Below are 23,853 nucleotides of genomic sequence, written 5' to 3' on the forward strand. Positions count from 1 at the left end.
TAACAAGGAAAGTGTGGAAAGTAAAATGTAAAGGTAGATATAAATTAAGCAAATTTGACTGAACATTATGATATTCAATTTAATGAGCTATCCTCATTAATTAAGAATACTTGCTGCTGTTACTGTGATGATAAAAACAAAATGAATGATCTTCACAGGCAAGGCAATGGTGACAAAAGCACTACTATAGCCGAAGATCCAACTCACAGAGATTATGTCATCAATCAAATGGACCAATTAAAAACATAGATGTCCATGACATAATATTGAAGTCAATTTGAATTAAACAATAAAAACATTGCAGTACACCTGGGGAGTGCTTCAACACTTTTGTCAACCAGTTGTCAGGATCTAACAACTTTTCTTCATTTTGATTGGCTCAGAAGCATTAGTACATGGTAACTGTCATATAAAACAGACTTTTTCATGTAGCTGATAAGTCCTCAGACAAGTATTTTCATAAGATGCTCCCCAGATTACTCACATTTCAGAGTTATGCATGCTTTTCACAAAATTGTTGTTGTCAACCTGGGGGGCGTTTCATGAAAGGACTTGTCGGACGTTTTATCCGACAAGTCCCATTTTATCCGACAGTTACCATAGGAACAGTGCCTCTTGGCCAATCAGAATCAAGGAAAGATGTCAGATCTGACAACTTGTCGGATGAAAATATTGATGAAACGCTCCCCTGAAAGCCTGCAATTGCAAGAGGCTTATTATGGCTGAAGTTGAAAAGAAATGGGAGATTGGAACAGGTGGACCAATCACTGCCATAACAAAGATATGTGTGAGAATAAGGAACAATTGAATGGAATGCAAATGAACACTAACCAGAATGGAGTTGGCTAAAAGATAAGATTTAGTTTTACATCTATAGAGTACTGAAGTGTGACGTGAGTTGCCATGGTGTCATAGAGGGCTGGTTCTCAACGATCGTCTGTTCACATTTGAATGACTTTGGCTCGTCTGAAAAATAGGTTGCAAGTGATCAAATTCTGATAGTAGCCATTTTCTCCTATGAAAAACACACGCTTTCATTTGGCGGGTTCATTCGTTTAGAATAAGGCCGCTATGAAACCATGGCAACTGATCGCTTTGGTACTCTATTGCCCTTTTTACACAGGATTTTCTTAACCCCGGACTATCGCTAACCCCGTACTATCCTTAACCCCGTACTATTTTTTTTTCCTTTTCACACATGCCAAATTGTTATTGCTAACCCCGGATAAGGAATGCTTGCTTTTTACACACGAAACTCGCTAACCCCGGACTAGTGGTTTTTGTCGATCATTCGTAGTACAAGTGCTTCACTCGCAATTTCCTTAACCCCGTACTATTTAAGCTTAGCCCACTTTCGTTTTACACATGCGATCTTAACCCCGTACTATTGCTCTTAGCACCGCAATTGGTGGGATAACCCTGCTTTTTTGCAGGGCCAAATAATCCCGTACTATAGGTGGGGTTAGCCCACTTTGCAAAAACGCTGTGTAAAACGAAAGTGGGCTAAGCTTAACCCCGTACTATAGGTGGGGCTAAATTGCCATTTAGCCCCACCAATAGTACGGGGTTAAGGAAATTTTAGCCTGTCTAAAAAGGGTATATTTGTCCTGGATATCAGTGGGAACATGACAGGGGGATACAATACAAAAGGAATGTTCATGAAATATTGATGAGGATAACTATAGAAGAATGTTGTCATACCCAAGGAGTTACATTTTAGGGGGAAAGTCCTAATTGGCAGCACATCTATTCTTAAGCAGCTGAAAATTTCTCAAAAAGCACAAATTACAGCTGCACTATTTACCACCTTAAAAAGTGAATGTCTATTGTTTGAAGCCACTTTTTCCTCTGAAAAACATTGACTTGATTTTATTGAAAATAGACCTGTTTACAAATTTTCTGCATACTTTTCAACAAAAGTTGTCCTTGACAATCTAAAGTTTGCTCAAGGTTGTCTTGCTCAACACCATGCATGACCATGGGGTTTAAAAAAAGCACCCTAAACAAGTATCTTCCATCTTCTGAAAATGCACTCCTTAACAAGTATTGGCAGGTGAAACCCTACCCTTAACTAGTATTGGAAACAAACATTACTCTTGACAAGAAATCCCTGAATTGACCCCTAAAGAAGTACAAAGATATCACGGAAGTTGGCTTTACCTTTACTTTCACTGAGTTTAGTACCACCCCACACACCTTGCTCAAATCGGACCCTAATTTTGCGCAAGAAAACTGCCCCCTCACAAATGTGTTTTGTGCCCCTTTCACCTTCCTTTCTTTGTCTTTCCTTTTATTCTTCCTTTCATCTATTCTTTTACCTTTCTTTTTTATGTTGCTTGCTTCCTTCCTTCTCTATTTCTTTCCTTCATTCTTTTTTCTTAAGGGAGCAGCAGATAATCACAGGTTGAGGTCTCACTGCTAAGCTTATAAAGACAGTTGATTTGGAATAATGACCCTAAAAATGTGGAAAAAAATTCAAGGTCAGTGAACTACATTAAAGAAGTCAACCTAGAAATAGAATCCTGCCTTATTTTATGTATTTAAGGAATCTGAGTTATAAGTATGTGCCAGATGCAGATTGCACCATTTAAATTGCAAAATTGTACAAGCTCCCTACCGTGGAAGGGGGACACCCCCTTCCACAACATCCCTTGGGCGCTCCATGCCCTTGGTCGCTTCGCTCCCTCACAATGTCTCACTGCAAAATTCTTCTCAAAAGTTACACACGAGAAGAGAGGCAACTTATTTCACGAGAACTAGAACACTAGAAGGCTGAAAATACTTGTTTAATTTAGGGTGCTTTTCGAGACCCAATGGTCGCACATGGTTGGTATCTACTCGTCAATCAAAAGAAGTGCCCCTCCCCCCCCCCCCCCGGTGCCCACATGGGTCAGTTCTGAATTCCGCCGGCGCGGCTTCTCTTTTATTAGTAGCCCTAGCCTACACCAACTTTTACACGTGGGACACTACTCACTCCAATTTGTACCTTGATTAAAGAAGTAATCCCTTGGCCCTGGCTTAAGCAGCTCTTCTAACTTTCTAAGCAAAACTGGGATGGGATGTGCTGTAACAGAAGGTGGTGGTGCAGACGATTTTGTTGGAATTCTATTTAAAATTCCGTCTATTAACAATAAGGAGACAAAAATCAGGCAATACTCCGTGTGCATCTGCTAATATTGTTTGTTATTCCCGGGCCGCACTGCGCCGCACCGCTGAGCCTGAGGCCGGCTTGGCGCGGCGTCGACCTCGGACACCGGCATTTCATTCTGTGGCGGATCCAAGGCAGTGGGTGGGGGCACATCCCAAGCCGACTTGTGCCCCCCCCCCCCTCTTGAAACGTCAGGGGGGATAAGCCAAGGAGCTCCGGCCCGCGAGCTCCCTTGGTTAGGGGAAAGATAGAAGAGAAATAGAGAATGGAAAAGAAAAGGAATAAAAAATGAAGAAAAAAAAACGGAAGGGAAAACAAAAAAAAAGGCTAGGAATAAGGTAGACCAAAAGCTTCGGTCTCTGTTTTGTTGGTTGTTCAGCTGAACTTCGTTGGCTTCATTCACCAAATACAGAGACCGAAGTTCTAGCGCGATCTGTACAGGGGACTCAATGGCCATATGTTTATGTACTTAAGATCGGATAAAACGGGGAAGTGAATTTGCGCGACAGCCGAGGTAAGTCACTGTTTTTGTTCCTTTTAACTTCATTTTTCTCCGTTTTTTGGCAATTGATGCCAAGAGGGAATATAAATTTGCACTCTGGTCACTATAATTTTCGAAATTTTTATTCATTAAAGACAAAAATTGAAAAGCCCCGACGGGGGGATTTTGCATTGCAAGTCCCCTAATGGTGGCTGCACGATAGCGAGCCGTCTGTGTACGAGGAGAAATATAAAAAAAAATGTTAAAAAACTCCTCGAAACAGACGGCTGCCAGCTGTCTAGGAATAAGGGAGAGATAAAAGGGGATTGGGAGGGATTGGGAGAGGCACAAGATCTAAAACTAGGAAGCTAGAGAAAATTAGGAGAAAGATCTAGAAGGCGAAGAAAAACAGAAAAGAGAGCAATTAAAGGGAAAGGGCCGGGGGAGGGAAGAGGGAAGGAAATAAAAGAGGGGAAAGAGAATTAAAAAAGAGCATAGGTGGAAGAAGAAGCAAATGGAAATGCAGCTATATATAAAGGCGGAAGAGGATGGGGAACATAGGCTATATGAGGCTCTACTACTTTATATGCCCCTGTGCGTAGAGGTTGAGGGCTCAAATTGGGCAAGCTGCCCCCTGGCGGATTTCACCGGGAAATAAAAATAAAACAAGTCTCACCTGCATCACGCGGTTCAATATAGCAGCAGTGCTCACTTTGAATACTACTCTAACTCGCACAAGATGTTCAGTGATACATGGTTACTCTTATTTCCCTTTTTTATGAACTAGACCAATAAACTTACAGAGATATGATGGTTATTCAACAAAAAACACCCAACATGGCCAAAGTTCATTGACCCTAAATGACCTTTGACCTTGGTCATGTGACGTGAAACTCATGTAGGATGTTCAGTGATACTTGATTAACCTTATGTCCAAGTTTCATGAACTAGGTCCATATATTTTCTAAGTTATGATGACATTTCAAAAACTTAACCTCAGGTTAAGATTTCGATGTTGATTCCTCCAACATGGTCTAAGTTCATTGACCCTAAATGACCTTTGACCTTGGTCATGTGACATGAAACTCTACTAGGATGTTCAGTAGTACTTGATTAACCTTATGGCCAAGTTTTATTAACTAGGTCCATATACTTTCTAAGTTATGACGTCATTTCAAAAACTTAACCTCAGGTTAAGATTTGATGTTGACGCCGCCGCCGTCGCCGTCGGGAAAGCGGCGCCTATAGTCTCACTTTGCTTCGCAGGTGAGACAAAAACGGATGAAAAGAGAAAAGGGAGAGAGTGAAAGGGGAAGAAATCAAGATTAAGAAAAAGAGGAAGGGGAGGGAAACAGAAAAGTAAAAAGAAAGGGAAAGAAAGAAGAACCGTGGAGCAAATAGAAAGAAAGCGGAAAAAGGAAGGAAAGAACATTTTAAGAAAGTACAAAATATCCTGAAATACTAATGCATTAGCATGATTAGCAAGGGAGGGATGTAAAATCAAAAGATATGACTCATATATGGCACAGGCAAGAATGGCGGGGAAATGGTAGAAAGAGGCAATAAGAAATGAAGGCAGAGCCAAAAGCTTAATTTAAAAATCAGAATATGAAGGAAAGGGACAAAAAAAGAACTGATTAACACGCCCGGGCTGCTGATGAGGACTGAAATATAATAAAGAACGGAAGAAAAGTGGATGGCGTCTATTATATAAAGTTTGCTAAATTTAAGCAATATTGGTCACAATCTGGGCAAAAAAAAGAGAAAGAGGCAAAAAGAAACGGGAAATGAAGGTAAAGCCAAAAGCTGAATTTAATTTACCTTCATTTCCTGTTTTTTCCCCTCTTTTTCCCATTTTCCCGATATTCTTGTCTGTGCCATTGAGTCATATCTTTTGACTTGATATCACTCTCTTGCTATAATCATGCTAATGCATTAATATTTCAGGGTATTTTGTACTTTCTCAAAATGTTCTTTCCTTCCATTTTCTCTATTAATGTTTTTCTTTCTGTCATTTTCTTTTCACTCTTTACCCCCCCCCCTTTCCTCTCTTTCTTTCTTTCCCTTTACCTCTCTCTTTCTCCCTTTCCTCTTTTCCCTGTTTTTTTACTTTACCGGTGAAATCTGCGAGGGGGCAGCTTGCCCCCCACCCCCCACCTGTTACGTCACTGTTGCATTCATGGTTCCAACTAAACCTTTTCAATCAATGGACCTATAGCATCTTTAACTCGCGCTACGCGCTCACATTTGTTTTATGACATTAGTTACTTTCTCATGTCCATATAATAAACAAATCTTATAATTTTCATGAATTCAAATAGTGGTTTAAATGCCTCATTTTCAGATCAGTTGATAACAACAATAATAATAAAAAAGTGGAATGCCTCTGGCCGTCTCACCTGCATCACGCGATTCAACATAGCAGCAGTACTGACTTTGAAAACTACTATAACTCGCACAAGATGTTCAGTGATACTTGGTTACTGTTATGTCCAAGTTTTATGAACTAGACCAACATACTTTCAAAGTTATGATGGTAATTCAACAAATACCCCCTATTCGGCCAAAGTTCATTGACCCTAAATGACCTTTGACCTTGATCATGTGACCTAAAACTTGCACAGGATGTTCAGTGATGCTTGATTACTATTATGTCCAAGTTTCATGAATCAGATCAAAAAACTTTTAAAGTTTTGATTGTAATTCAACAGATACCCCCAAATCGGCCAAAGTTCATTGACCCTAAATGACCTTTGACCTTGGTCATATGACGTGAAACTCATGCAGGATGTTTGATGATACTTGATTAATCTTATGTCCAAGTTTAATGAACTAGGTCCATATATTTTCTAAGTTATGATGACATTTCAAAAACTTAACCTCAGGTTAAGATTTTGATGTTGATTCCCCTAACATGGTCTAAGTTCATTGACCCTAAATGACCTTTGACCTTGGTCATGTGACATGAAACTCTACTAGGATGTTCAGTAATACTTGATTAATCTTATGGCCAAGTTTCATGAACTATGTCCATATACTTTTTAAGTTATGATGTCATTTCAAAAACTTAACCTCAGGTTAAGATTTGAGGCGGCATGTTGATTGATATACCTCTTCTCTTCATGAATTAAAATGATGCTTGAAATATCACCTTTTCTGATCGGTAGATCAAAGAGTTTGGTTCAGTGATATTCTCCTCCTATTCATGAATTCAAACAGTGGTTGAAATAGCCCTCTCTGGGGTCAATATATACAAAAAAGAAATGTCTGGCAATATCAACCCCAAAATTTTTGCAGAGTTTTGTGCAACCCTTTTGGAAATTGCTGGGTCTCTCCACAATATTCTCCTGCTAATCTCACATTTTTTTGTCACTCTGTCATTGTTTTTCACTGATCCAACCCTTTCACTCCTTCTCCAACTTCTTAACTTCCGCATTTCATTCTTTCTCTCATCCTTCTTTTCACCTTCCACCTTCTACAATCATTCCAATCCCACCCCCTATTTTTTATTCTCAATCTCAGTTTCGAAACTTCCCATTTATCTTCCACAGAATTATTATTCTCTTCCTAATGATACCTTTTCTCTTTGCCCTCATAGAACACATTCCATCTCTTTCTTTCCCCTTAATATTTCCTTCACTTTTCCCCCCAAAGGGGAAGTCCACCCTGAGGAAAAGTTTGTTGGATAATAACAGAAAAAATAATAAATATATTGGAGGAGGTTTGAGGGAAATCCATTGAAGATTAAGAAAGTTATTTGAATTTCAAGTTTTAGATTTGTGACGTCATAACGAGCAGCTGCCACATATGTTATGTCATATAATATACATAAATTTCAAATTTTTAATGGTTCGTGATTACTTACTTTTGCTTTCTTTTAGGAACGGTTGTGAAATGTTTTGTATATTGATATACTGAAGGTACAGTTAAGACCATTTTCAATTTGACATTTCATTGATTTATTGCCACATGATATATAGGAAAGCTGCTGGTCTATGACATCACAAATCAAATAATCAAAACTCTGATAACTTTTTAGAAATTATTCATTAGATATTTGTCAAGCAATATTTTTCATTATTTTTTCTTCTATTTTTGTAGTAAACCTTTTGTCTGGATCACCTTCCCTAATAACAGATACATCCTTCATCCATCTTTTAACATTCTTCCCTTGTCTTTCCTTTTGTCTTCTTCTTTCTCATCCATTTCTCTTTTTAACCAACCTTCCTTTTTTTTATAGATTTCTTACATCATTTTATGTTTTTCCTAATCAGTTCCCCATCCTTTGCATAATCTTTTAGCCCCCCCTGGTTCCCCCTTCCATTTTCTTCTTATCTGTTTTTTGTTCTTCATTTCTTTAACTTTATATGCAGTCTTGATTTGCATCACTTCCTGGTAGAAAAGATCAGACTGATCAGTGTCACATAATGTATTCAAAATTTGAAGGTGATCATGAAATCGTGAAAATAAAATCCTCAAATTTAACATTGTGAATTTATACATTGTGAATATAAATTCACATTGTGGACCGTATGAGATTCACAATGTTAAAATTGGACATTTTTAACAGTGTGGAGATGACTTTACATTGTGTTACTGTGTTTCACACCGTGGACAGGTCCCCCTGGGATTTCCGCCCATGGTTGATCTCCATAAAGCCAACTATTTTCATATACCGGCAAGACTGGATGGATGGAAAGCAGTCTAATTTGGTGAACACATCTAATGAAGTGCGCACCTATAGGCATTCAGTAATATAATGTTTATGACTATCCAATCAATAATATGTGCAAGTTTCATGGTGATGGAATAGATCATATAAACTTTAACAAAAGAAAAAGATAAATCAATTACAAAAATATAAAAATAATTTATTAAGAAGATTAACTATGTTCAATTTTCCAGTTTCATTAATTACTGAAAACATTTCACAGAATGATGATACAAAAACTGTGGATTTCCTTTTTAATATTAAGGAAAATATGGAAAAAACTTGATTAGTATAAATGACTGGAAATTAATCCACACACACCAAAACAAGAATCTTTGATTTGAAAAGTCTCTACTGCCATCATTCAAGAGGAAATTAATTATAACAATTGAATGGGAAATGTGTCTGTGGAAAGTTAAGGTTAGCATACAACATCATGAAAGCAGTCAACCTTTGAGTACAAAATACTTCAAATAATCATCATCTTAATCCAGACAATAGACTACAACTTTATTTAAACATATAAATAATGAATCTACCATTTCATCAATTTATTATTGCACAATTTCTTTTGTGTAAACATGATTGACAATCATAAAACATATATCTAACATTTTTCGAACTAAAAAAATCAATGAGATTAAACTGAAACATAAACATCAACATGATCAATTTTGATTTAAACATGATTGAAAATATGAATTAAATTATTATTATTACTTATTTGACCAAATTGACCAATATAAAAAATTACATACACATAACAGAGTAAAATTTACAGTACATTAACATGCAAAGAAATGCGGGAACTGAATATGGGTCAGGGGGCAAAATACATCACTGTTGCCCGAAGGCATGAGCCCCCACACATGCCGCTCCCAAGATATAAATAAAAATATATACTCTTACACAAAATATTGCACGTTAAAAAAGGGAATACTGAAAAGGGTGCCAAAATAATTAAATAGTCTTGAGATGTATTAGAAAAAATACCACTGCAAAATTGGAGAAATAAAAAAATTAACACCTCGGTGCTGAACAGTAATGAAAGGGGCATTTTTAAATAAACTTGCAATAGAAATTGGGAATTCAAATATATATGATTAAGCAGATCTGGTGTAACTGGAGTTCTGAAAAAAAATATAAGGGGGGGGTAGAAGTCCAAAGTAGAATGGAATTAATATTGAAAAATTTTCAGGATATAATCACTTAATTTATCATAACGATACATGTACAGCAGTCAGACCGCAGGTCCCTATGCTAATGAGCAAAAAGGCCAGATTCATCCAAATCATCTCGTGGCTGAATCCTCCTCCTTGCAAAATCTCGTGATTCGTGAGATTTTCTTTCTCTAAGAATTTACCTGTTTTAACCTCGAGGTAAATGAAATATTATTGCACCATCAGATAGAGTAAAAGTTACTCTTTCATATTGGTCATTTATTTTGTATACAATATTTTGTTAAATAAGTAAATTTCTGGCCTGAAAATGTGCCTCAAATTGTGCAAATTTTTTTTATTTTGAGCCTCAATGATATCTACAGTGCGTATCAAAAAAAACGGGACAGATTTGAAAAGTCTATAAAATTTTAGTTTCAAATTATTATGTCTATATTTTGGTGTTAATAGGTGCTCTAAGGTCTTGTCTTTCAAATGCTATCAAAAAATTTAGTTTCGTTCTTGCTTGAGCGAACACGGGACGTTTTTGTTGGGGGTTCAAAAAGAGGCTTGCGCCAGAATTGCAGAATATGAGTAATATGATGTTCGGACTTCTTGCTAATTAGCAGACTTCCTCTTAACCTTTTTTATTATCTTTGCCATAATTTTCAAATCATGCGGTCAAAATTCATTTTCAGATCTATTTATTTGCTTGAATTATTCTGTTATTTCTTTTTAATATGCTCTCTGTTAACTTTGGATATTCCTTCTTCAAGCTAAAATTATTTTTTTTCAACCGAATTATGGGAGAGCATGGATTTTTTCTCAAATCTTTTCATTATGTGCTACAAGGTTGTCGTGCCTTTTGAACAAAGCCACACAGATGGGCGGGCGCTCGGGTTGCCCCCCCCCCCTCAATTAAAAAAAAATCATGACCAAGAAAAAACGTGGACAGGAAATAAGGAAAGATAGAAAGTAAAATATGATATCATTTTCTGAATATTATGTCAAAATCTATCACAAAATTTGATATTGTAATTAAAAAAGAGTGGGAATATTTGCGTGCTCACTTCGCTCGCTCACAACTTTTTAATACATTTTACCCGATCTGCCATATCTAGCTCCCTCAAAATTGACTCAATACACCATTGTCATTGAAAACATGAATCCCTTCCTGTGTTTCCTGTCAAGCAATTAAACTTGGTCAAGGAATTAATGACCCCTTGAAAAATAGATTCATGTCTTTTAAAGGTACATAACATTATTTGTTTCACATAATAAAACGATTTGAATAATCACAAGTTTTCCAAATTAATAATTCAAATCTTCTTGCTTGGGTTGACAAAAAAATCTTCCTTTCTCAGTTACTTATGAAGGAAAATTAAAGGTAAGAGAAGTTTAAATGAAAAAACAAAATAATTCAATTAAATAAATAACTTTGTAAATGAAATTTGACAGCATAATTCGAAAATTGTGGCACAGATAATGTAAAGGTCAAGAGGAAGTTTCCTGATTAGCAAGAAGTCTGATCATTGTATTACACATATTCTGCAATTCTGGTGCAAGCCTCTTTTTGAACCCCCAACAAAAACGTCCCGTGTTCGCTCAAGCATGAATAAAATTCATTTTTTTAAATTGCATTTCAAAGATAAGACCTTAGAGCATCTATCAACACCAAAATATAGACATCATTATTTGAAAAAAATTTTTTTATAGACTTTTCAAATCTGTCCCGTTTTTTTTGATACGCACTGTATATCACCATAAAGCTGAACTTCTGTACTTTCTCACAATGCCACTCTTGATATGCGGCACCTTTTAATCGGGTCAAGATCACAGTTTTCCCACCAAGGTACAAGACAAGATTTCTGAAAATTTGTACTAGCATGAAATCCAGAGTTCTGATTGGCTGGATAAGGTTCACAGAACAACAGGCGCGGGGTATTTGAGGAGATTACCACATGGGAAATGTGACCTTCCCACAAATCCAGGCACTGGAACCGTTGGAATTTGCCGTTGTGTGGTCTCTTTGACCAATCAGAGTGCAGTATTCTTGTTTTCAAGCTGCTTTATGTCTTGGCAAATGAAAAGTGTGATCTTGACCCGATTAAACCAATTCTTATTTTGAAACCTATATCATTTCAAAGCATACATATTCAGCTTTATCATGATATAAAAATCATTAGGGCTCAAACAAAAATAAAGTGTGAAAATAGCAGCTTTTGTCAGGTGAAAAAATTATTTTGTAGCATATTTTAGATCAAAATTCTAACCTATATTACAAAATCTTTGAATAAATCCAAACACATGACCTGAAAGAATGATTCTTCTTCTTTACAATGGTACCAAATTCATGAAATTCGATGCACAATTAGAGCAGCAATGACCGAATGAAAAGAGGTGTTTTGGTCCGCATCAAGCTCATTAAATATGCAAAACATCTCAAGTCATGAATATCACTTGGATGAAAGAAGCCACTTTCTTGGGACCTGCAGTCTGACTGACAGTGAACAATTCAAGTAAAAAAATACAAATATTTTCAAAATAAACCTTAATGTAATATTTGAATTGAAAATGAAAATACACACCAGCATTTCAATTACTACAATCCGTCATTTAAGATAAAAATAAATCAACAAACCAATACAGTGGTGGTAGAAAGTTAGTGGACCCAATGACAAAATGCACTCCTTCATGCCGAGTGTTAAATGTAGACAACAACAATACAACATTTGGATAAGCCCAGAGAAATAAACTATATTGAATGTTACTAATATTTTATCACCTGACTTCACAATTCAATATCCAACATGGCATAACACTAACACTTTTAGCACCATTGTATCTATACCATGCTCATCTTCTTACAATGTTTCAATCGTTTAACGCCATCAATTCTACTTTTGAATATGTACGTCATAATTTGTGTATGTATCTCTCATGGAGAAAAAACCTTTAAGGCAAATTAGATCTAGCACTGATTTAGAACTAGCTGTAGATCCTAAATCTAGACCTATAAGTCTAGAATATAACGTTAGTCATAGCACTATTCAATTCAATCATACTAGATCTAACGTTCTAGAAATTAGAATCTAGATTCTAACATACTTAGGTCTAGATCTCTTTAGTTTGATCCAACTTTGTTAGACTAAAGACAATAAATTTCATTTTTGTTATGTAACCAGACACCCAACCTGTCCCTCCCCCCATCCTGCCTATCGCCTGTATTGTAGTAAGTAATCTACTCTTTGCCTATAAATTAAAGAACCGGGTTTCATCCCAGAATGAATGCCCTGAGGCACTAGCATACGAGGGGGGGGGAGCGGGGCAAACTGCCCCCCTGACGAGTCACAAATGATCCCTGACGAGCCACCAGTGGCCCCCTCCTTTGAAGTTGAAGAGCTTTTTTTGGGGGGGAGGGAATGTCCTTTACATGTGGTTGAGGGCATTTTTTTTTAGCTCAGAAACTGGTAGGCCTTCAGAGTGACCTCCACATGTCAGCATTGTTCTCACCAGCTTTCAAAGGGGACCCAGTATAGTACAGCTCTTTCCTACGAGTATACTAGCATTCTGCCCATTGGGCTCCAAAACAGAATGCAACAGGAACAGAGCCAGAATACCCATTCTTGAATGCAATTAATATTGTAACAAACTCATTCACTTATGTGAACGTGCATGCACGTGGCGAGAGACGGGTGCAGCATGCAGTACGTATGTCCGTCGGTCCATTGTAATTGGCTTCAGTTGCAGTTTGTGAGGTCTTGAGTGAGGACGTACATGTATATGTGCCGTGCACTCCCAAAGATCTTCAGGTGCCCGTTCATGTGACACACTGTTTTGCATTATTTTTGGAGGGTAGGTTACCCAGCCGCAGTGTTGTAACCTAAATATTGGCGTGTAGTGTTGTTTATACTAGTTATGCATAATTTTGAGAGATCTGGTGTTTAATAGCAGAATGACCATGTGAGCACAGTGAGTTAATGACACATCTCTGATCTAAGTCCTGTCAAGTGAGTGGATTGAGAGAGGAAAGGAGAGAGCGAACCCATCACAATATTGTTTTTGTGGTAATGTGAGAGAAACATATGCAGTTAATATTGTCTTTGTGGTAATGTGAAAGAAACATATGCAGTTAATATTGTCTTTGTGGTAATGTGAAAGAAACATATGCAGTTAATATTGTCTTTGTGGTAATGTGAAAGAAACATATGCAGTTAATATTGTCTTTGTGGTGATGTGATAGAAACATATGCAGTTAATATTGTCTTTGTGGAAATGTGATAGAAACATATGCAGTTAATTTCATCTTTGTGGTAATGTGAAAGGAACATATGAAGTTAATATTGTCTTTGTGGTAATGTGATAGAAACATATGCAGTTAACATTGTCTTTGTGGTAATGTGATAGAAACATATGCAGTTAATATTGTCTTTGTGGTGATGTGATAGAAACATATGCAGTTAATATTGTCTTTGTGGTGATGTGATAGAAACATATGCAGTTAATATTGTCTTTGTGGTAATGTGAAAGAAACATATACAGTTAATATTGTCTTTGTGGTAATGTGATAGAAACATATGAAGTTAATATTGTCTTTGTGGTGATGTGATAGAAACATATGCAGTTAATATTGTCTTTGTGGAAATGTGATAGAAACATATGCAGTTCATTTCATCTTTGTGGTAATGTGAAAGGAACATATGAAGTTAATATTGTCTTTGTGGAAATGTGATAGAAACATATGCAGTTAATTTCATCTTTGTGGTAATGTGAAAGGAACATATGAAGTTAATATTGTCTTTGTGGTAATGTGATAGAAACATATGCAGTTAACATTGTCTTTGTGGTAATGTGATAGAAACATATGCAGTTAATATCATCTTTGTGGTGATGTGATAGAAACATATGCAGTTAATATTGTCTTTGTGGTAATGTGATAGAAACATATGCAGTTAATATTGTCTTTGTGGAGATGTGAAAGAAACATATGCAGTTAATATTGTCTTTGTGGTAATGTGAAAGAAACATATACAGTTAATATTGTCTTTGTGGTAATGTGATAGAGACATATCGTCACCGTTTTTACGAACCGGCCTGGAAGGCCAAAATCAATGAAAAAATATAAAATGACTTTTTTCAATATTTCGACTCAATAGTCAAATATCTTTTATTTCACAAATTTGTAGGTCTTAAAACCATTTCGTTAGACATTTTTGACGTCATGAGAATGGACGAATGGCGTTTTTACGAACCGGCTTGAAGCAGGGTATACCTTGCAGGCCGGATCGTAAAAACGCAACCTGAGGTGGTACCATAGAGTTTTGGTTTTACGAACCGTCTCGATACGCGCGCAAAAATAATTCCAAGCTAGCTCGCCGACTCGCATCGTCTGTTTGCTGGAACTTCGTTTTTACGATCTGTCCTGAGGCGTCAGCTTGTTCAAACTTGCATCAGGTAAGTTGTTAATTTTTCTTATTTAAAAAGGAAACATTTGAAGAAAAATAGCTGGTACTTATTTTTTAATACTTGTGATCAAAATCAAACCACTTGAATAACTGACAGTAAGTTTTTTTTTTATAGTCCAGCCCCATGCGTACTAATCTGTGTTACTATTAAGCGTCTAACGGTAGAATACATGTCTACAGATCTAGACCTAGATCTACTTAGTCAGGAGACTTCTAAAGAGTAAGCCCATGTTAGTGAATGATTTTTACTCTATGGAAGTCTCCTGACTAAGTTAGATCTACTCGGTGTTAGAATTATGCTGATCTTGACTCGATAGACGTCGACCTCTACATATGATTATAACCCAGGGAGCTCCGGCCTGCTTCGAGTTGGAGCAGCCACCTCTCCTTTCCCTGGAGCTGGAGCATCCACCTCTACCTTCCCTGGAGCTGGAGCATCCACCTTTCCCTCCCCCGGAGCTGGAGCAGCCACCTCTCCCTCCCCTGGAGCTGGAGCAGCCACCTCTCCTTTCCCTGGAGCTGGAGCATCCACCTCTACCTTCCCTGGAGCTGGAGCAGCCACCTCTCCCTCCCCTGGAGCTGGAGCAGCCACCTCTCCCTTCCCTGGAGCTGGAGCATCCACCTTTCCCTCCCCCGGAGCTGGAGCAGCCACCTCTCCCTCCCCTGGAGCTGGAGCAGCCACCTCTCCCTTCCCTGGAGCTGGAGCATCCACCTTTCCCTCCCCCGGAGCTGGAGCAGCCACCTCTCCTTCCCTGGAGCTGGAGCATCCACCTCTCCCTTCCCTGGAGCTGGAGCATCCACCTTTCTCTCCCCGGAGCTGGAGCATCCAGCTCTTCCTCCCCCGGAGATGGAGGGTCCACCTCTCCTGGATCTGGAGCTTCATCCTTGGACTCTCCAAATCAAGTAGGACCCTCAGACATGGGAAATGTCCAAAAGGTATGTATGCTAAAGATAACTATTAGAGTCAATGGTTACGTATAGAAAAGCCAGTACAAATCAGTTGCATCACCATATTGATATAGTGCCATAACAGCTTTTCTTATTTAGGCCAAAAAAAGTTAAGTGTGTCTCACGAACATTTGGCAAAAAAGCTAAGTGCTATGTTTTTTTTTTTTTTTTTTTAAAATGAGCTATGCGGAAATTCTTTTTTTATTGTGTTTTTGGCCCATTTATTTTTTTTTTCTGGCCGCTTTGCGGCCAATATTTCAAATTTTTTCTGACGACTAAAAAAAGTGGGGGGGAATTGGGCTCATCGCGTAGGGTTATGCGGCAAAATGACTCCACATACTTATGCGTGCGGGTTCGTGAGACACACTTTGAACTTTTTTTGGCCTAATTAGCATTTCTATGTGTCTAGTCAACATTACACTTTACTTGCTTTAAAGGAAGGTAATAGCGATGAAGTTTTCAGAAATGTTGCCCTAATTGTTCTTGTTTTTTAGGAAATTGGGTCCTATACAAAACAATAGCCTGGGAATGTGCACTTATTGAGGAAACTTTGAAGCATTTCAGGAAATTGTGCTCAAAATAACATCTCTTAGGGGTGCAATTTGGTGAAATTGGTTATTGATTAAAGGAGAAAAACATTGCGCAAAATTCGGTGTCAGATAGATTTGTGTTAAAATTGTAAATGAGAGAGGTTTTGGGCAAAATAATTTGAACTAAATTTTGCTTATTTACAATGTACAAATATACATGGATCCATAGCATATGAATATAACATGCACATTGAATATTGTTTTGTATCTCTTTGCAGCATCCGCTTATCACGCACTCAAAAGATCCCCAATTATATGCCAATGTTTTGGTGGATGGGAAGAAACTCTACCTAGCCGAACAGAAGAAAAGGCCAAATCTATCAAGAGCATAAGACTGTACTTCTTTAAGATCGGACATGGGCAGTCGGAGGGAGATTCGATGCACAGTGTCATCGAAAGAGCTGTCAAGCAAATGGGAGAAGTAATGTTGCCAGCTCAGCTTGCCTGTATCTGTCGCATGGCAAGGAGTCAACAAGAGCCATACACTGTCATAACAGTGAAGGCTGCAGACATTATGGATTGGAGGACGTATAGCCAAAAGCGAGGGGTTCTCAGAGTATGGTCTTCTGAGGCTTGTCAGACAATCGACTGGACCAAGTTCAGAGCACTCCAAGTGACCAAGAGCGCTGAAGATGCTATTGGATTTAAGTACTCCCACCTTGATGAAGCTTTTGATTTCATCACATTGACGAGCGGACGAAGAGGAGCAAATGAAAAGGAAGTTGACTTCGTACCTTTGTACAGAAATGGAAACCCCAAGCTCTCCCAAGGAAAGTACACAGACTTAATGACCCTCTGCACTGGTGAAACAGCAGTCATTGCTCATCCTGAATATCAGGCCTTCTATCATATGCTGCCACACTAAGCACCTCAACTTGCTTAATGAGTTGTGATTTTTAATGTAACTTTGAAATAATATATGTGTAGAAAATGTTTTAATGACACATTGCACTGTATTGCTCTAAACAAGTTAATTCAATAATCTTCTGTTTCTTTTTTTTTTGCTTACTCAATTGCAGGTTTCAAAGGTTTTTGAAGACTCCACTTTTGAAGATGAAGGAAAATCACGATCTCTTCTGACAAAGGTATACATTTCTTGTGGTTTGACTGAACTTGTTTTCCTTTGGGATATTGATAGAGAGATCTCAAGACAGTAAACATCAGTCTTCACAATAACTCTGATATTGTATTTACTGTCAAGAGCATGTGATAACTACTCTTGTTGCTTCAAAGACCAAAGCTCAAAACACAATACATCAGTTCTTATTTGGACTGGTATATTGTATTGTCAGTAAAGAGCACGTGATATGGTCTAAAATGTTTTCATGGCAGAGAAGGACAGTTAGGTAGACCAAAGCTCAAAACAGAATACATGTATAACAGATTAACTGTGAAATTGTATTTTCTGTCAAGGGCAATTGGTAAATTCTTGTTGCATTTAGAGACCAAGAAGGACACTTTAGGTAGACCAAAGCTCAAAACAGAATAAATCAGTTTTTATTTGGACTGGTACATTGTATTGTCTGTAAAAAGCATGTGATATGGTCTAAAATGTTTTCATGGCAGACAAGGACAGTTAGGTAGACCAAAGCTCAAAACAGAATACATGTATAACAGATTGCCTGTGAGATTGTATTTTCTGTAAAGGGCAATTGGTAAATTCTTGTTGCATTTAGAGACCAAGAAGGACACTTTAGGTAGACCAAAGCTCAAAACAGAATACATGTATAACAGATTAACTGTGAAATTGTATTTTCTGTCAAGGGCAATTGGTAAATTCTTGTTGCATTTAGAGACCAAGAAGGACACTTTAGGTAGACCAAAGCTCAAAACAGATTACATGTATAACAGATTGCCTGTGAGATTGTATTTTCTGTCAAGAGCAATTGGTAAGATCCCTTTTTATATTTTAGAGACCAAGAGTGACACTTTAGGTAGACCAAAGCTCAAAACAGAATACATGTACAACAGATTAACTGTGAGATTGTATTTTCTGTCAAGAGCAATTGGTAAGGTAATTTTTTTTATCTTAGACACCAAGAAGGACACTTTAGGTAGAACAAAGCTCAAAACAGAATACATGTATAACAGATTGCTTGTGAGATTGTATTTTCTGTCAAGAGCAATTGGTAAATTCTTGTTGCATTTAGAGACCAAGAAGGACACTTTAGGTAGACCAAAGCTCAAAAAAGAATACATCAGTTCTTATTTGGACTGGTATATTGTATTGTCTTTAAAGAGCCCGTGATATGGTCTAAAATGTTTTCATGGCAGAGAAGGACAGTTAGGTAGACCAAAGCTCAAAACAGAATACATGTATAACAGATTAACTGTGAAATTGTATTTTCTGTCAAGGGCAATTGGTAAATTCTTGTTGCATTTAGACACCAAGAAGGACACTTTAGGAAGACCAAAGCTCAAAACAGAATACATGTACAACAGATTAACTGTGAGATTGTATTTTCTGGAAAATTAAAACAAAATACATGTATAACAGACTGTAAGATTGTATTTTCTGTCAAGACTGTAAGAAGTATTTTTTTTTCAGAGCAAGTGTACAAATTTGTTAAATTTAGCGAATATGAAAGACTCCGTGCCACATTTTTGATATGTTATGCAAACTTATTACAAAATGTTGAGGGGGGCTAAATCAGCCGCTCTTCAGTCTTATGGTTAGGGGTTAGTTCATGAAAAGGACCAATAACCTCAACGCCCCTTTGAGCATTCGCGATTTCCAAGGAAAGTGGTTACAAAAATGTGATTTCTTTTAATGACACTTTCACCATCCCAAAGTAATTCTATATAAATTTACTTTTTCTTTTTAAAGATGTTGTATATAATTTTGTTTCTTATTTATTTGTTTAGCTTAATATTTTATAAAATGGAAAGGGGGCTGATTAGCCCCCTTTCAGAATTGATCTCAGTAATAGTGTGATGTAAGACTGTATATTTTTTTTCCCCAAAAATAATGTCCTGTTATTAATTTATTTTAATCAATTATGCTAACTTGTGCATGAACTCATACTTTTGTTCTAAATCATCAAATAGGGATCCTGGAAAGCTAATCTTTTTGTAAATATTCTTTGTAGCATTCCTAATGATTGAATGTGAAAAAAATGTGGTTTTCCACACTTGTAATTCCATTTCTTGTTTTTAAAAATGTTTTGGGATTTTCTTCTGCATACATTGTATTTTGTTATACTTTGGAAAACTTTGGTCATTGATCATCTCTGAATAATACAGTGATATCACCTAGAATTTAATTGTTTGCTTTTAAAGCATGAAAATCCATTCTCCATGTTTTATATACAGACAATCCCTGTTTCTTTTACAGTCTGGACTGCATTTCAATTGCACCACTTTTTCTCACTGTGCATGTAAGCTCATTTTGTTTCAAACTTCTTATTTTTGAAGGCGGATACGATTGAGTGAATTGATGAGAGGTTGATTACATGTAGGTGCCGATTACCCCCCCCCCCTTCCAGACCCTTATACAGTTGAAAGGAGAAAAATCAGAAAGTCATGTATTTTTTTTCGCCAGATTAGGATACATGTAGTTCGGAGGAATTGCCCAATCCTTTCATCATAATTGACTCACCAAAGTGGCCCTGGCACACCCCCAAGTGGCCCTGGCACACCCCCAACTGTTCCTAGCTCACATCCAACTGGCCCTGGCACACAACGAACTCGCCCTGGCACACAACCAACTCGCCCTGGAACACATGGAACTGGCCCTGGCACACACCCAACTGGCCCTGGCACACATCCAACTGGCCCTGGCCCACATCCAACTGGCCCTGGCCCACATCCAACTGGCCCTGGCACACATCCAACTGGCCCTGGCACACACCCAACTGGCCCTGGCCCACATCCAACTGGCCCTGGCACACAACCAACTCGCCCTGGCACACTCCAAGCTCGCCCTGAAAAACCTGCTGTACCAACTGCAGTAGCTTCCCCATCATACCAGTAAGGCAAACAGTAATTTCGCCTGATTAGGATACATGTAGTTCGGAGAAATTGCCCAATCCTTTCATCATAATTGACTCACCAACTGGCCCTGGCACACAACCAACTCGCCCTGGCACACAACCAACTGGCCCTGGCACACATCGAACTGGCCCTGGCACACACCCAACTGGCCCTGGCCCACATCCAACTGGCCCTGGCTCACATCCAACTGGCCCTGGCACACAACCAACTCGCCCTGGCACACACCAAGCTCGCCCTGAAAAACCTGCTGTACCAACTGCAGTAGCTTCCCCATCATACCAGTAAGTCAAACAGTAATTAATACTGATTAAACAATCGTCTGGCATAGTCTGTCTTTCGTCCATAGTTTAAAAATGCTTATTTTTGCCACTTCAAGTCTGATTTCAATTCTTTTTGCTTTATATGATAGCACTAGGTGGGGGCCCGGGGGGGGGGGCACTCAGTATATAATGCATAGTGGGTATGTGCCGCGGAGGGGACCCCCATTTTTACACTCAAAATTTTGACTAGAACAATCTTTATGCTAATATATGCAAAATTAATTTATGCATATTTTTAAAAATTCACATGAAATGCTTCTTTTTTGTTGACCGATTTTGATTTTTTTTCTTGCGTCTGTTAGAGCTTCATGAGGTTCACCTAAAACTTATAGACATAAATTTTAAATTTGGAGTAGGAAATTATTCATGCTTGTTCATGCAAAATTTATACATAAATCACAGAAAATGCCTCTTCTTATTTTGATTATAATTTTTTTTCCTTCAATCTGGTAGAGCTTCATGAGGTTCACCAAACTTGTCCACAAAATTTTGAAATTAATTCTAGAATATTATTTTCATGCATGCTAATTTATGCTACATTTATTCATAAATCACTAAAAATGTTTTTTCTTCTTCATTTCTTGATCAATTTCAATTGTGCTCGCTTTACATGATGGCTGGAGGTGGTGATACAAAATTTCAACACAGAATTTTGATACTCGTTACATATGCTAATTTACTCAGGTACGTGTATATTCAAGACTCACAAAAAAACTTATTTACTTGTTGATTGATTTTGATTGTTTTCTACTTGGAGCTATGAGGTTCACCAAGGTTCTACACAGAGTTAAGAAATTTTGTCAAGAGCATATAACCTAACTTATATGAAATTTATCCATAGATCGCAAAAAAATGCTTCTACACATTTAAGTCATATCTTCATCAATTTCAATTCTATATCCTCAATTTATGTCACCAATGTTATTCACTACAGTGTCAACTGGGCTGTTATTAAAATCTTGTTAAACTTCGTTGTGAGATGCTGGATGAGCTCCCCATCATTGGTGTGCTATTTTTTTTTTGTCATCTGGTAGAGCCACAAATGGTTCACCAATCTTTTACATAGAATTTTGATACTTTGACTAGAAAATCATGCTAATCTATGCACAATTTGTTCATAAATCACAAGAATGTCCTTTCTCCTTCATCTGTTGATCAATTTAAATTTTCTCTGTTTTGTATGGTAGCATGAGGTGGGGATACAAGAATATTACAGAATGGGAACTCATTATGCTATCGGTATTTGATGCATAACTTTTAAAACTCACCAAAAACGCTTCTTTTATTTTTGACCGATTTTGTTTTTGTTCCATCTGGAATCAAACACCTCTGCATTTAAGCAAACACATAACAAAACAAACATGTTGCATGGGTATTTCAAACCACAACAAAACAGAATATGAAGAAGTAGGGGCTTGATTTGAATGGTTTTCATCTCTATTGACACAGACAACAGAATCATGTTCTGTAAACACCCTTTGTATTTCTGCTCGTTATGCAGCTTTTCAAGTCAGAACTGATCCAATACTTTTGAATCCCTCCCTTTTCGTGATGGCATGATGATAACAAGCATGCTATCATTTTAAAGAGAATTAGATGATCTTTTGAATGATGTCAAATATGAATTGTGTAAAATTGGGAGTTAGGAGAAATTAAAGGCAAAACTCAGATTTCAAAACTTCTTTTGAGGAGTTTATTTATATACACTATTTATTTGCTCTTAAGCCCCATGAATTTTCATGATAAATCCGCTGCATCCTTTAAGGTTACAGAGAATTATTGCAAATATGTCAAGAGGGGCAATTATGTCCCCCTCCACATCACTATTATTGGAATAAACCCCTCTTTGAAAAATTGAGCATGCATGCTATAGACAGAATCCCATAAAGCAAGGATGGTAAGGAGTAGGGCACGAGGTGGAGTGTGCACTACAGACACAGTAGATTTTCTTGTGTCATTTGAACACTGTTGGCTTGCTCCTTGTATATAGGTTGCTCATTTTTTAGCCCTTCTGGCTGCCATGCAATACGTAAGCAATACATTGACTATACTACAATAAATCAAAGCTGTGTAAAAATTCCATGAAGTTGGTGACATTATGAATTGAAAAAATCTCTCATGTTAATTTATCATTTTCCAGAACTTACCTCAAAATCTTAAAGAAACCTATTGATGACAACCAAGATGATGATGATGATCTTGTTGATCTCTCTCACATTCCTCAGATGCAATCATCCTTGGATGAATTTGCAATAACAACCTTGTGAGTATACACTCTCCAGCTATGCTATGCGAAACGGAGTTGAAGTTCCTGACAACTGGCAAACCACCCAAAAAGCAGGGCAGGGTTTCTGGTTGGGATTTAAAAGACGTCACAGCCTTGCCATTCGTAGTCCGGAGGCTACTTTGTTAGTACGAGCGACTGCCTTCAATCGCCATACAGTTGGAAACTTTTATGACAACCTAGCATCTGTCATGGACCAACACAAGTTTCAGGCACAGGACATATACAATTTTGATGAAACTGAGTGCACAACTGTGCAAAAGCCAGGAAATGTGGTTGCCTGTCCGTCCGTCCATCCTTTAAAGTTTCAGGTAACCTTTTTATTAGCTCACCTGAGCCGAAGGCTCAAGTGAGCTATTGCCGTCCATTTTTGTCCGTCGTTCGTCGTCCGTAAACTTTTACATTTTCATCTTCTTCTCCAGAACGGGTTATCGGATTATGACCAAACTTGGTAGGAATCAACTTTATGGGTGGGGGACCCAAAATTGTACAAATGGTACCCGTGGCCCCAAGGGGTCCCAGGGGCGGGGCCCCCAAGGGGCAAAACTATGTAAATTTCCAACATCTTCTCCAGATCTAGAAGCAGAACAGTCAAGCTTTAGTGTGTGTAGATACCTTAATAAGCAAAGCATAAAAGTTGTTCATGGCAGATCCTGGGGTGGCCCCCTTGGGCCCCTGCTGGGTGTAAAAAGGGGCGTGGGGAACTTCAAGGAAAGAGGGTATTTTGTCTTCTGCTCCAGAATGGGTAATCAGATT

At 37.8% G+C, this 23,853-nt stretch overlaps 1 protein-coding gene across 1 annotated transcript; it reads left to right on the forward strand.

The window, feature by feature from the left end:
- Window positions 1-15,295: 15,295 nt before the first annotated feature.
- On the forward strand, window positions 15,296-16,832 carry LOC121422662 (MAGE-like protein 2). The gene is made up of 2 exons (XM_041617823.1): window positions 15,296-15,898; window positions 16,719-16,832. Exons 1-2 carry the CDS (start codon window positions 15,296-15,298, stop codon window positions 16,830-16,832), a joined length of 717 nt encoding a protein of 238 aa, XP_041473757.1.
- The last annotated feature ends 7,021 nt before the right edge of the window (window positions 16,833-23,853 follow it).

The sequence above is a fragment of the Lytechinus variegatus genome, chromosome 10 (genome assembly GCF_018143015.1).
Source record: "Lytechinus variegatus isolate NC3 chromosome 10, Lvar_3.0, whole genome shotgun sequence".
Taxonomy (NCBI): domain Eukaryota; kingdom Metazoa; phylum Echinodermata; class Echinoidea; order Temnopleuroida; family Toxopneustidae; genus Lytechinus; species Lytechinus variegatus.